The sequence below is a fragment of the Lethenteron reissneri genome, chromosome 61 (genome assembly GCF_015708825.2).
Source record: "Lethenteron reissneri isolate LAM-NWPU_2019-01 chromosome 61, ASM1570882v1, whole genome shotgun sequence".
Lineage (NCBI taxonomy): Eukaryota > Metazoa > Chordata > Hyperoartia > Petromyzontiformes > Petromyzontidae > Lethenteron > Lethenteron reissneri.
In genome coordinates this window covers 3,090,787-3,103,631 of record NC_083839.1, presented here as the reverse complement: position 1 = coordinate 3,103,631, position 12,845 = coordinate 3,090,787, and the positions used below count along the sequence as shown (strand labels likewise).

Below are 12,845 nucleotides of genomic sequence, written 5' to 3'. Positions count from 1 at the left end.
GTCTGTCGGAAAGACAGCGCCCTCAGACGCTGTCTTTCCGACAGACCTGTTCTTCACCTGAGGACGGCTGCTTGCGTTGTGGCCGAAACGTCGTGAGAATTGTATTTTATAATGTTTTATTTTTATTATTTTATTATTTCCCTTCTACGTGACTTTACCGAAAGAACCAAGAAGATGAATCCCTGCAGTCACGAAAGCTTTCAATCGAAATTTAATTATATTTTATTACGTGTTATTTTTATTATTTATTATTTTCCTTCCACGTGACTTTACCGAAAGATCCAAGAAGATGAATCCCTGCAGTCACGAAAGCTTTAAATCGAAATTTGATTTGGAGCTTTCGTGCCTTTGGAAGAACGTTAAGCAACCAGGTAGGGCGTTGACTGTTATGTTAGCCGACTCTCTGTGTTGTATTGCATTCTATTTCTAAGTTTACTAGGTTTGTTTTTTCTCATTCATTCGTTGCCTGATGATGATTGCTTGTGTTGCAATCGAAACGTCGTATTCTATTATTTAATTTATTTTCTTTCTACGTGACTTTACCGAAAGAAATAAAAAGTTACGCGTATATTATATTATAATTATTATCAGAGCGTGTTTGTTTACATGTTTTGCCACGAGTATGTGTGACTCATGCAGACTTGATACCTTGCAAAAGGTGTCTATTAGCTGTTTGAACATCTTAACACTTTCTGTTTTTATTGCCAGAAAGGGCGAAGCATTTTTTCTTTCATCACTGTTATCCTGGCAACAAAATAATTGGGTCCAAAAAATTTCAACGCACACACATTTAATTAGCACTCAGAACTAGAAAATAAATTACGTGGACCCCAGAAATAATAAAATTTGACGCGCTGAATAAAAGTGGGTGGTTTCCTTTCGATGCGTTTAATGTTCTTCGTGCGAGCCACACACTTTCATGCGGCGCATCAAAATTGACTAATTCTGGGGGTCAAAAGAATGTATCTTCTACTTTTGAGGGCAAATAAAAGTGTGTGCCCATGGAATTTATTTGTATTTTTTTTTCAAACTAAATTATTGTCATACATTTGAAACAGTGCAATGAAAATTAAGTTTTAAAAAAACACGAAAAGAGGCCCCCCAAGGATCTGCGGAGAAGTGGAACTGGTAACTTTATATTAAATCTTTGAATGTCTTAGTGGGTTTACTCCCCAACACGCAGCCGGTGGTGCTCTACCAGTGACGAATTGTCCACGTTCTGTTTAATTGACACAACCTTACGAATCGGCTGTGTCGGGTGGTGGCGGGTCTAAGGACACATTTTTATATTTATGCGATCTAACTCCCCCAAGAAAACATGTGTATTATCGAAGACATATATAAATAAGCGTCAGAGATTTGAAAACATTCTAGATTTGAAGTTTTCGTGACTGCAAGGATTCATATTCTTAGGTTGTTTCGGTAAAGTCACGTAGATATCGTGCTGCGACGGTTCCACCTGAAGACGGAGGCTTGTGTTGCCTCCGAAACGTCGTGATTTTTATTTTATTTTTATTTTACTTTTATTAATTTTTTTACCTACGTGACTTTACCGAAAAAACCTAAGAAGATTTGAAAAAATATTAAAAGACAAACTGGGCCAAGTTCGATAAAGTGTTGTAATAAATTATGGTGGTGGTGGTGGGATCTTTTCGTTGGGAGGACAGGGGTGGACTCACGTTTGAGGCAGGTCACCTGCCTGGTTACTGCCCACAGGACGACCACGATGCTCGCCAACTTGACCACGCCGGCTTGCTCCATCGGCGACTCAAACGGACGGACGGACGAGCTGAAAAACCCAAAGAGAGATGCCACCTTTAACCCACCTTGCCGTCCCACAAAACATTCGCTCCGTTCACCACCGCCTTATATAACGGGAGCGCTCTCCCTGCGAGAATGTGAGAGCGAGAGAGAGAGCCTGCCCCCCCCCCAGCTCTCTGCATCCTTCGCTTGTTACGCCCTGGGCAGCTGACAGGCGCGCGGCTCTCTGTCATGTGACAGACGTACCGAGTCCCAGCAGCACCCAACACCCAGTCATCAACTTTCTATAACTCGTAAAAGAAGAGGTTTTTGTACGTCTCGTTAGGCACGAGGTATTCCAGTACTCTCCTTTCGACGAGTGTGTTACCAACGCGTGATTTCGTGTGCTGCTATTATTTTAATCGTTGCTGGCTACGCCACTCCTCCCCCACCCCCCCCCCCTAGGTCGACTCGGCCTCAAATGAGTTCCTTGCGCGGTGTGTAAGCGTCGCTACTGGGGAGACAAAGGCGGTCGGGCGTGGTGTTGGTCACGCAGCCCCCACGTCTGCTCTCTAACAGCACTTGCCCCAAGAGTTTGTTAAGGCTACACGGGGGGTCTTTGTCTTTAATAATTATGAAGTATGGAGTAGTGGTGCAGCGGTTAGCGCTACGCTGCGCTACGAATTCGGCGGCCCGAGTTCGATTCCCTCCCGTTCACGGCCACAAACACCGGTGACGATTACCTGAACCGGTCCTGGGCCTCCTCTAGGTCGACTCGGCCTCAAATGAGTACTCGGTGCGGTGTGGGTAAAATTCGACGTCTCTGGGGAGACAAAGGCTGTCGGGCGTGGTGCAGGCCCACCCACCCCCTCGTGTGCCGCGCCGGCCTTCATGGGTGCTCGCGAACAGCACTTGCCCCAACAGTCTGTTAAATGCTATACGGGGGATCTTTGTCTTTAGCTTTGCTGTAGTGTAGCCGGGTCGTGTCGAGTGGCAAGACGGCTCGTGTTTTGGCTCGGCCATCGGACGAGGGACGGTGGGTGGTCACCGCCTCCCGCTTCGCTTTCAGATGCGCTTTGGCGGCCGTCTGGAACGTTCCTCCTCCTGTTGATGAAAGGGAGCCACTGGGGCTACGCGCACTTAATCCCGATTGAAAACTCACTTCTTTCGAAGCGCTTGTCGTGCTCCGCGTGTCGTTCTTCCGCCTCCACCTCCGAGCGGCACGGTTGGCTGGCGTACGGTGCGAAAGAAGCTCAACACACAAGGTGGACGCAACGTGTCAAGCGCAATTTCGGCGCCCGGGCTCGCTTCTGAATCGTCGCAGGTCTCAGGATCGTTCGTGGAATGACGCTACGCGATTTGTGCGTTTGTTGGACCAACCACAACAACGCAGTTCTCAAGAAATTAGTTTTCAATCTGGCTTTAAAAAGCGTACAGCTCCCAATGGTTTACACTATGAGGCATCTCCTTCATAACAGTCGACGGCGGTATAGTACTATAGTAATAGAGCTAGTGCAGAATCACTGAACAGGAATTGATAGCTTGAAAGTATTTGGCGCGGGGGCCCTTGAAAGCGCGGGTCCCGTAGCTACTACAACAGTAGCTACTGCTACACATGTAGCTACTACTACATATGTAGTAGCTACTACAACAGTAGCTACTACTACACATGTAGCTACTACTACACTACTACTACACATGTAGTAGCAGCTACTACACATGTAGCTACTACTACATATGTAGTAGCTACTACAACAGTAGCTACTACTACACATGTAGCTACTACTACACTACTACTACACATGTAGTAGCAGCTACTACACATGTAGCTACTACTACATATGTAGTAGCTACTACAACAGTAGCTACTACTACACATGTAGCTACTACTACACTACTACTACACATGTAGTAGCAGCTACTACACATGTAGCTACTTTTGCCGCTACGATAATCCGGCACTGCTCCAATGTTCAGCAGCACGTGTCCCCCCCCCCCCTCCCCCATTTCGTGCGAGTGTTTCGATCTCGCGCTCACAACATCGCACTCGATCGGTGGGGTAAAGTTTGGCCGCTCTCACCTCCTCCAAGACATCTGTCCAGCCTGGAAGAGTAGGCCAAATACGCCACGTGCCAGGCCCTTCTGCGAGCGGTGACGTGTGCCAGCAATTTCACGGCTGCATCCTTAACTTTGTATAACCCTGATTAAGGATGCTATATATATATATATGCTAATGCTCATTTAATTAAAACTGCTAATTTGGCGATGTTTCTTCCGTTATTTGTATTGTATGACGTGTGGCAATGTTGTTAGGTGAAGCCACATGGGACAGATGCAGGAATGCGTCTAGGACAGGGGTAAGGAGAGGTCTATTGCCAATACTGAGGCTTTTATAGGACCTTAGCTTGCCGGTAAACTACACATTAACACCCACCTATATGTTATCCGATAATTAAAAAATATATATTTATATTTGACGGAGCTCAAAGTTCCAGGTGTATTTTGTGCATAGCCATGTTGAGTGAGCTCAAGAGAGCAGGAGGAGTTTTATTTTCAAGAGTGGCCCGCGCAACCAATGACAAGACGCAACGCTGCCTATGAGATGTTAACTACCTCGCCTCATATACAGGAGGTCGTGGGTTCGATCCCGACCCTAACGCCTGCTGGATATTTGGAGTCAGCGTGTCTCTCTCTCCCTCTCATCATCATCACGGTGGCTAGGAGATGTTAACTACCTCACCTGATATACAGGAGGTAGTGGGTTCGATCCCGACCCTGTCGCCTGCTGCTGCATATTTGGAGTCAACGTGTCTCTCTCTCTCATCATCACGGTGGCTAGGAGATGTTAACTACCTCGCCTGGTCTACAGGAGGTCGTGAGTTCAATCTCGACGTTGACGCCGGCTGCTGCATATTTGGAGTCAGCGTGTCTCTCTCTCTCTCTCATCATCACGGTGGCTAGAAGATGTTAACTACCTCGCCTGGTGTACAGGAGGTTGTGGGTCCGATTCCGACCCTGACGCCTGCTGCTGTATGTTTGGAGTTTGCGTGTCTCTCATCATCATCACGGTAGCTATGAGATGTTAACTACCTCGCCTGGTGTACAGGAGGTCGTAGGTTTGATCTCGACCCTGACGCCTGCTGCTGTATATTTGGAGTTTGCGTGTCTCTCTCTCTCTCCCAGTGGACGCATGGATTTTTCTCCGGGTCCTGCGGGTTTTCCCTCCACATTTAGAATCAACATCACGCGTTTAGAGGCTGCTGTAAATGTCCACGTGATGATGATGATGAACCACTTCATCTTCTTGGTTCTTTCGGTAAAGTCATCACGTAGAAGGGAAGTAATAAAATAATAAAATTAAAACACAATAAAATAATTCTCACGACGTTTCGGCCACAACGCAAGTAGCCGTCCTCAGGTGAAACCAGGTCTGTCGAGTCGACAGCGTCTGAATGAAACAGCACACGAGCTTGGAGCATATATATAAGCTGGGTTGGAGGGGGGGGAGGAAAGGGGGCGCCTTGACAAAATAATTTGCATATCAAGAGGAATCCAGCATACCCATGGGAAATGCAAAAAAAAAACGAACCACTTCGTTGAGTTATAATTTGTGATATCTGGATCGCTTCTGACAATGAGGCAAATGAAGTGTTGCTCAGCGATTACAGCGCAAAAAAAAATACCAAAGCAGAGATCAGGGCAAACACACAACCACTTTAAAATAGTGTACGAACAAAAAAATATATTTATTTAAGAAAATAAATATCCCGTAACGACGATTTGTTGATTTGGACAATTTACTTTGAAATGATTCAGAGTACAATTACGTTACGGGGGGGCGGGGAGGGGGCAATTGAAGAGGTTTCGAGTGATTGTGTCCTCCAGTAAGGGGCCGTCCATAAATGACGTCACGCAATTTTGGGTGATATGACGTCACAAAACTCTGCCCCCCTCCAAAAAACCATATTTCCATTTTGAAAATAAAACATGCTTCAAATCGCTTTCAACTATTGTCATTGTAGTGCGTATTTCATGTGGCGCTGCACTCTGATGTTGTAGGAGTGTTGTTATAACAATTAGTGTTTTTATAACAATTCTATATTTATTTAAAGTTGCGCATTTTTACGTGACGTCACATTTCTCAACCGCCCCCCCCCTCGTCACACATCGTCACAAATGTCTGACCCCCCCCCCCCCCAGGTGCGTGACGTCATTTATGGACGGCCCCAAACACGTTAAAACGGGCGATATGCAAAATGACAATTTTTCAAGTGACGTCACCTCCCAGAACGGAAGAGTTTGAGCGTCAGACCGCGAATTGAATCGGGAACGCGTGGTGCGTGATGATCGGCTGGTTCCTCTCATGCTACAAAGACACAGACGCCCCGTGTAGCCTTAACAGACTGTGGGGGCAAGTGCTGTTAGCGAGTAGCACCTATGAAGGCCAAAATAAATATGCAAGCTAAATGTGAGACGCTGGCTTTGACATTCGTCCATTATTTTGAAATCCTTTATATTAAGTTCGCTTGCTTGCGCGCTTGCGTGCTTGCTTACGACCGTGCAAATCTTTCGGTCGTTTTTTAACCCACTTCCCGTGATCCAATCGAGCTGACATTTTGCACACAGACTCGTTGTGCGAGACAATTAATGTTCGTGGAAATTTGTTTCCAAAATTTTACACTGTTTAGGGAAAACAAATTAAATATTTAATTACCAATTGCTTAATACTGGCAGACAATCATCTGACCCATAGGTGGCAGCCATCTCAAGCCAGAGGACGAGAGGACTCTAGCCGCCACGCATATAAAGGATTTATAGTGAAAAACTTTGTTTTTACGGGTTATACTTATTTACATGCGTCCATGCTCTGGTCCCTCACTTTCAACAATTCTGTGGATTTGTAAATGTTGTAGTGCGTTTACTCTCAAGGGGCCGGCCATAAATGACGTCACGCAGCTACGGGGGGGGGGGGGTCAGACATTTGTGACGATGGGGGGGAGGGTGAGAAATGTGACGTCACATCGATATGCGCAACTTTAAATAAATATAGACAACACGTTCTACTTAATTAAATAGACTTTTTAATAAATGTTTTCTCCTACAACATCAGAGCACAGCGCCACATTAAATACGCACTCCAATGACAATAAATTTCGATTTAAAGCTTTCGTGACTGCAGGGATTCATCTTCTTGGTTCTTTCGGTAAAGTCACGTAGAAGGGAAATAATAAAATAATAGAAATAAAACATAATAAAATAATATAATAATATATTATGTTTTATTTTTATTATTTTATGACTTCCCTTCTACGATACAATGACAATAGTTTAAAGCTATTTGAAGCATGTTTTTTTTTTGGGGGGGGGGGGGGCAGAGCTTTGTGACGTCATATATGAGGGTGGGGGGGGTCTGACTTTTTGTGACGCCGTGTGACGATGGGGGCGGGGGGGGGTCAAAAATTGTCCAAAATCGCGTGACGTCATTTATGGACGGCCCCCAAACACACAACCGGTGTGCTGAACAAGTAACGAATTGTCAGGTTGGTGTTTTTTTACGTGACAACTCCTTACTAATTGGATGTGTCCGGTGGTGGCGGGTTTAACGACACCTTTGTATTTAAATCCTTTATATTAAGTTCGCTTCCTTGCTTGCGTGCTTGCTTGCTTGCTTACGACCGTGCAAATGTTTCGATTGTGTTTTTACCCACTTCCCGTGATCCAATCGAGCTGACATTTTGCACACAGACTCGTTGTGCGAGACAATCAATGTTCGTGGAAAAAAAAATCAAAAATTTTACACTGTTTAGGGAAAACACATTAAATATTTAATTACCAATTGCTTAATACTGGCAGACAATCATCTGACCCATAGGTGGCAGCCATCTCAAGCCAGAGGACGAGAGGACTCTAGCCGCCACGCATATAAAGGATTTAAAGCTTTCGTGACTGCAGGGATTCGTCTTCTTGGAACAGGTCTGTCGACAGCTCTGTTTCTTCACCTGTGGACGGCTGCTTGCGTTGTGGCCGAAACGTCGTGAGAATTATTTTATTATGTTTTATTTTTATTATTTTATTATTTCTCTTCTACGTGATGACTTTACCGAAAGAACCAAGAAGATGACACCTTTGTATTGACGCGATCTCACCCAAAAACCTCCATTGGTGCCCTCGTCACGTTTTGTATTGAGTGCAGTTCCGCACTTTCGCTGCTAGGGAGCGCACCACTCCTTGATAAATAATCTACTGAAACATTTCAGTTTGCGGTGAACGCGCGGCGCTATGAACCTAGCGACCCGGGTTCGATTCCCGCTCACGGCCAACACCAGTGACGATTATCTGAACCGGTCCTGGGCCTCCCCTAGGTCGACTCAGCCCGAAAGGAGTACCTGGTGTGGTGTGTAAACATCGCCACTGGGGAGACAAAGGCGGTCGGGCGTGGTGCTGGCCACCCACCCCCTCGTGTACCGTTCCGGCCTTCATAGGTGCTGCTCGCTAACAGCACTTGCCCCTACAGTCTGTTAAGGCTACACGGGGGATCTTTATCTTTGTACACCCCTTAGAGCAGTGGTTCTTCTTTTTACTCTTTGTTTTTTTTCGGTAAAGTAACGTAGGTTAAAAAATTAAATAAATTAAATAACGACGTTTCGGAGGCAACACAAGCTTCCGCCTTCAGGTGGAACAGTCACAGTCAAATTGCCGCATCAAGTTTGCTGTGACGGTTCAACCTGAAGACGGAAGCTTGAAACGTCGTGATTAAATTAATGTATTTATTTCACTCACGTGACTTTACCGAACACGTTCCTTCGGAGTGGGCAGGTAGGAACTTGGTTGGACAGCGCATTCGTGCCCGACAGACAGACAAATAATCCCTGGTGGGCAGTGTGGAACCTGTTGTTCCTACCTGTGTACAAGATCACGTGACTTGAGGTAGCCAGGCAGCCAGCCCCCTTAACTATCGGCTCCTCCCCCTTGCTTAGGCCCCTCCCCTTACCCCCCCCCCCTCCCTTAGGCCCCTCCCCTGACCACCCCCCATATCCTCAGGCCCCTCCCCTGACCCCCCCTCCCTTAGGCCCCTCCCCTGATCCCCCCCTCAGCCCCTCCCCTGATCCCCCCCTCCCTCAGGCCCCTCTCCTGACTCCCCCCTTCCTTAGGCACCTCCCCTCTCCGTACCCGGCAGTAGGTCTCCACCAATCAAAGAGCTGTGTGTATTATATATTTATTTATGCACGACAGACAGACAGACAGTCAGACAGACAGACAGCTAAATAATCCCTGGTGGGCAGTGTGGAACATTGTTCCTCCCTGTAAAAAACCAAAGAGTATGAATCCTTGCAGTCACGAAAACTTCAAATTTAGAATTTATTTAAAGTTGCGCATTTTAACGTGACGTCACATTTCTCAACCCCCCCCCCCCCCTAAGGTGCGTAACGTCATTTATGGACGGCCCCTAAATTGGCCTTACCTGATAAGAAAAAAAAGTCGGGGTTTTAACTAAACTCCCTTCCCGCCAGGAGAAGGCAGTACAGCAAACGCGTGGACGAATCTCCGCCCGTTCCGTCTGCGCGGGATCGAGGGTTTCGCCCTCGCACGCGCGCGGGTTTTTCTCCCGGTGCCCAGGTGTCTCTGCCCACGTGCAAACACTCAGTCGTCGGTAGAGGAGCAAGCGCGTGAACACGCAGAGAGACGGGCAGGTAAGACCTTCACTCGAGAACGTGGTCACACAAAGGCACGCACGCCTATGCAGTAGCACCGATTGAAAGTATGAACTGCACCCGAGGTAAGTGGGTTGCATGGCCCGTCAACCCATCACGCGATGTACCCCACATTCTTGTACAGGGACATTGAGTTTGCAGGTTCACGCGACCGACAGCCGTTTCACTACGGGCGAAAAACGTGTTTTTAAATCCTTTATATTAAGTTCGCTTGCTTGCTTGCTTGCGTGCTTGCTTGCTTACGACCGTGCAAATCTTTCGGTCGTTGTTTAACCCACTTCCCGTGATCCAATCGAGCTGACATTTTCCACACAGACTCGTTGTGCGTGACAAATAATGTTCGTGAAATTTTTTTTCCAAAATTTTACACTTTTTAGGACAAAAATATTATATTTAATTACCAATTGCTTAATGGTGCAATGCAATCATCTGACCCATAGGTGGCAGCCATCTCAAGCCAGTGGACGAGAGGACTCTAGCCGCCACGCATATAAAGGATTTATAGTGAAAAACTTTGTTTTTACGGGTTATACTTATTTGTATTTTTCCCCCTTCTTATTTACACCGCCTCCACCCACGCACCCACCACGGAAGAGAATCATTAGACCCTGGTGCCAATTACAGAGACAGCAAGCTCCATTCTCTCCAATACCCCCGTGTGTGTGTATGTGTGTGTGCGCGGAGGAATGAGCCCATCAGCGGCAGGGGATGGGTCACACGATGAGGCTCTCACAACGGAGAGACGCGACGCGGTGTCGTCTTCACATGCGAAGCATGCTGTTCGTTGCCTTTACGGTGGCGAGATGTTGACTATCTCGCCTGGTATGCAGGAGGTCGTGGGTTCCTTCCCGACCCTGACGCCTGCTGCTGTATATTTTTACGGGTTATACTTATTTTCCTATTTATTTGCGTGCCTCCCTTGTGATGGGGCTTTGTAGGATGAACGTTGAGATTTATAAGGGACACGGGGTGACCGGTGAGGTCTGACTTGGTCTGTAATAAGGTAGGGCACTGATAAGGGGTTGACAGGTATATAATAGTGTAGCGTATAGTGTAGTGTATAGTGTAGTGTATAATAGTGTATAGTAGTGTATAGTGTAGTGTATAGTGTAGTGTATAGTGTAGTGTATAGTAGTGTATAGTGTAGTGTATAGTAGTGTATAGTGTAGTGTATAGTGTAGTGTATAGTAGTGTATAGTGTAGTGTGTAGTGTATAGTGTAGTGTATAGTGTAGTGTATAGTACATAGTGTAGTGTATAGTAGTGTAGTGTATAGTGTAGTGTATAGTGTAGTGTATAGTAGTGTATAGTGTAGTGTATAGTGTAGTGTATAGTGTAGTGTATAGTGTAGTGTATAGTAATGTAGTGTATAGTAGTGTAGTGTATAGTGTAGTGTATAGTAATGTAGTGTATAGTAATGTAGTGTATAGTGTAGTGTATAGTATAGTAGTGTATAGTGACTTTGTAGGATGAACGTTGAGATTTATAAAGGGCACGGGATGACCAGCGAGGTTTGACTTGTTCTGTAATAAGGCAGGGCCCTTTCGATTTAAAGCTTTCGTAACTGCAGGGATTCATCTGCTTGGTTCTTTCAGTAAAGTCACGTAGAAGGTAAGTAATAAAATAATAAAAATAAAACATAATTAAATATAATACAATTTCGATTTAAAGCTTTCGTGACTGCAGGGATTCATCTTCTTGGTCCTTTCGGCAAAGTCACGTAGAAGAAAAGTAATAAAATAATAAAATAATAAAATATTTATTATGTTTTAGTTTTCTTATTTTATTACTTCCCTTCTACGTGACTTCACCGAAAGAACCAAGAAGATGAAGGCAGGGCCCTGATAAGGGGTCGACAGGTACGTAATATTGTAGTGTATAGTGTAGTGTATAGTGTAGTGTATAGTAATGTAGTGTATAGTGTAGTGTATAGTGTAGTGTTTAGTGTAGTGTATAGTAATGTAGTGTATAGTAGAGTAGTGTATAGTGTAGTGTATAGTGTAGTGTATAGTAATGTAGTGTATAGTAGTGTATAGTGTAGTGTATAGTGTAGTGTATAGTAATGTAGTGTATAGTAGAGTAGTGTATAGTGTAGTGTATAGTGTAGTGTATAGTAATGTAGTGTATAGTGACTTTGTAGGATGAACCTTGATATGTATTAGGGACACGGGGTGACCAGTAGACCGCCTTGGTGTGTAATACGGCAGGAGCACTGCTAAGGGGTTGACAGCTATGGGGTGACCAGCATCGCCCCAGAAAACTTTATTCGAGTCACTCGATGGCGTTTGGTGGCAGTGAGCGGGGAATCGAACTCGGGTCGCTGGGTTCGTAGCGCAGCGCGCAAACCACTCACCCCCCCCCACACACACACAGAGGCACACTCGTAACCACGCCAACACGCAACCAACACGCACGAACCCTCCGCGTAGCCGACACGGCTTCGTGTCAAGCAAGTGCTGTTAGCGGTCTCGTATTAAAGCGGGCACCGCGGCAGACGCTCATTGTTGCGGCCGAGTAGACCTAGGGGCGGCCCAAGACCGGGCTCAGATAACCGTCGTTGGTTGTCGGCCGTGAGCGGCAAGGTTCGGGGTGGGGGGGGGGGCGCAGTGCGCTAACCACTGTCCCACCGCTCCACCCCCCACAATGTAGACCACCTGCCCGTATGATCGTATAGCGCAAAGACAAAGGTTCCCCCACACACGTGTAGCCTGCACAGGCTGCTGGGGCAAGTGCTGCTTGCGGAGCGCCACCGAGGGAGAGGGTGGGTCGGACCGTACTCCGTGCGCGACCGCCTTTGTCTCCCCAGTGGCGCTGATGTTCGCACACCGCACCGGGTACTCGTTTTAAGGCCGAGTAGACTTACGGGGGGGGGGGTGCCGTGAGCGGGAATCGAACTCGCGTCGCCGGGTTCGTAGCGCAGCGCAGCGCTGACCGCTACACTCACGCACAAAGACAAAGATCCCCCGTGTAACCTTACCAGAGTGTTAGGGCAAGTGCTGTTAGCGAGTAGCGCCTATGAAGACCGACACGGCGCACGAGGGAGTGGGTGGCCGGCACCATGCCCGGCCACCTTTGTATCTGGGGGGAGGGGGGGGGGGGCTACACAGCGCGCTAACCGCTGCGCCACCGCTCCCCACCCACCACCACCACCACCCCCCCATACACAACGACAATCATAGACAGAAGACGAAAGCTTCCTCTCCCCGCGCGGTGTCCATGGAGGCTGCGAGCAGAGTGCGGCGCGAGAGGGCTGCCGTCTAATTAACGCCTCCGAATCTGCGCCTCGGGGACGTGAGAGGAGAGAGAGAGGGGGGAGAGAGAGGAGGGGAGAGGGGGGTTTACACAAAGCAAAGCATTAAACAAAAAATAAACGAAATGATGAACGAAGCAAAGT

The 12,845-nt window shown here is 46.9% G+C and overlaps 1 protein-coding gene across 1 annotated transcript in view; it reads right to left on the bottom strand.

Annotated features, from left to right (window-relative positions):
• LOC133358343 (protein QNR-71-like) overlaps positions 1 to 1,869 on the bottom strand; it is a 29,498-nt gene extending 27,629 nt beyond the window's left edge. Inside the window, exon 1 of the mRNA XM_061576619.1 lies at positions 1,680 to 1,869. Coding sequence (XP_061432603.1) covers positions 1,680 to 1,761 — 82 coding nt within the window. The 5' untranslated portion in view covers positions 1,762 to 1,869. The remainder of the gene's footprint in view (positions 1 to 1,679) is intronic.
• Positions 1,870 to 12,845: the final 10,976 nt, after the last annotated feature.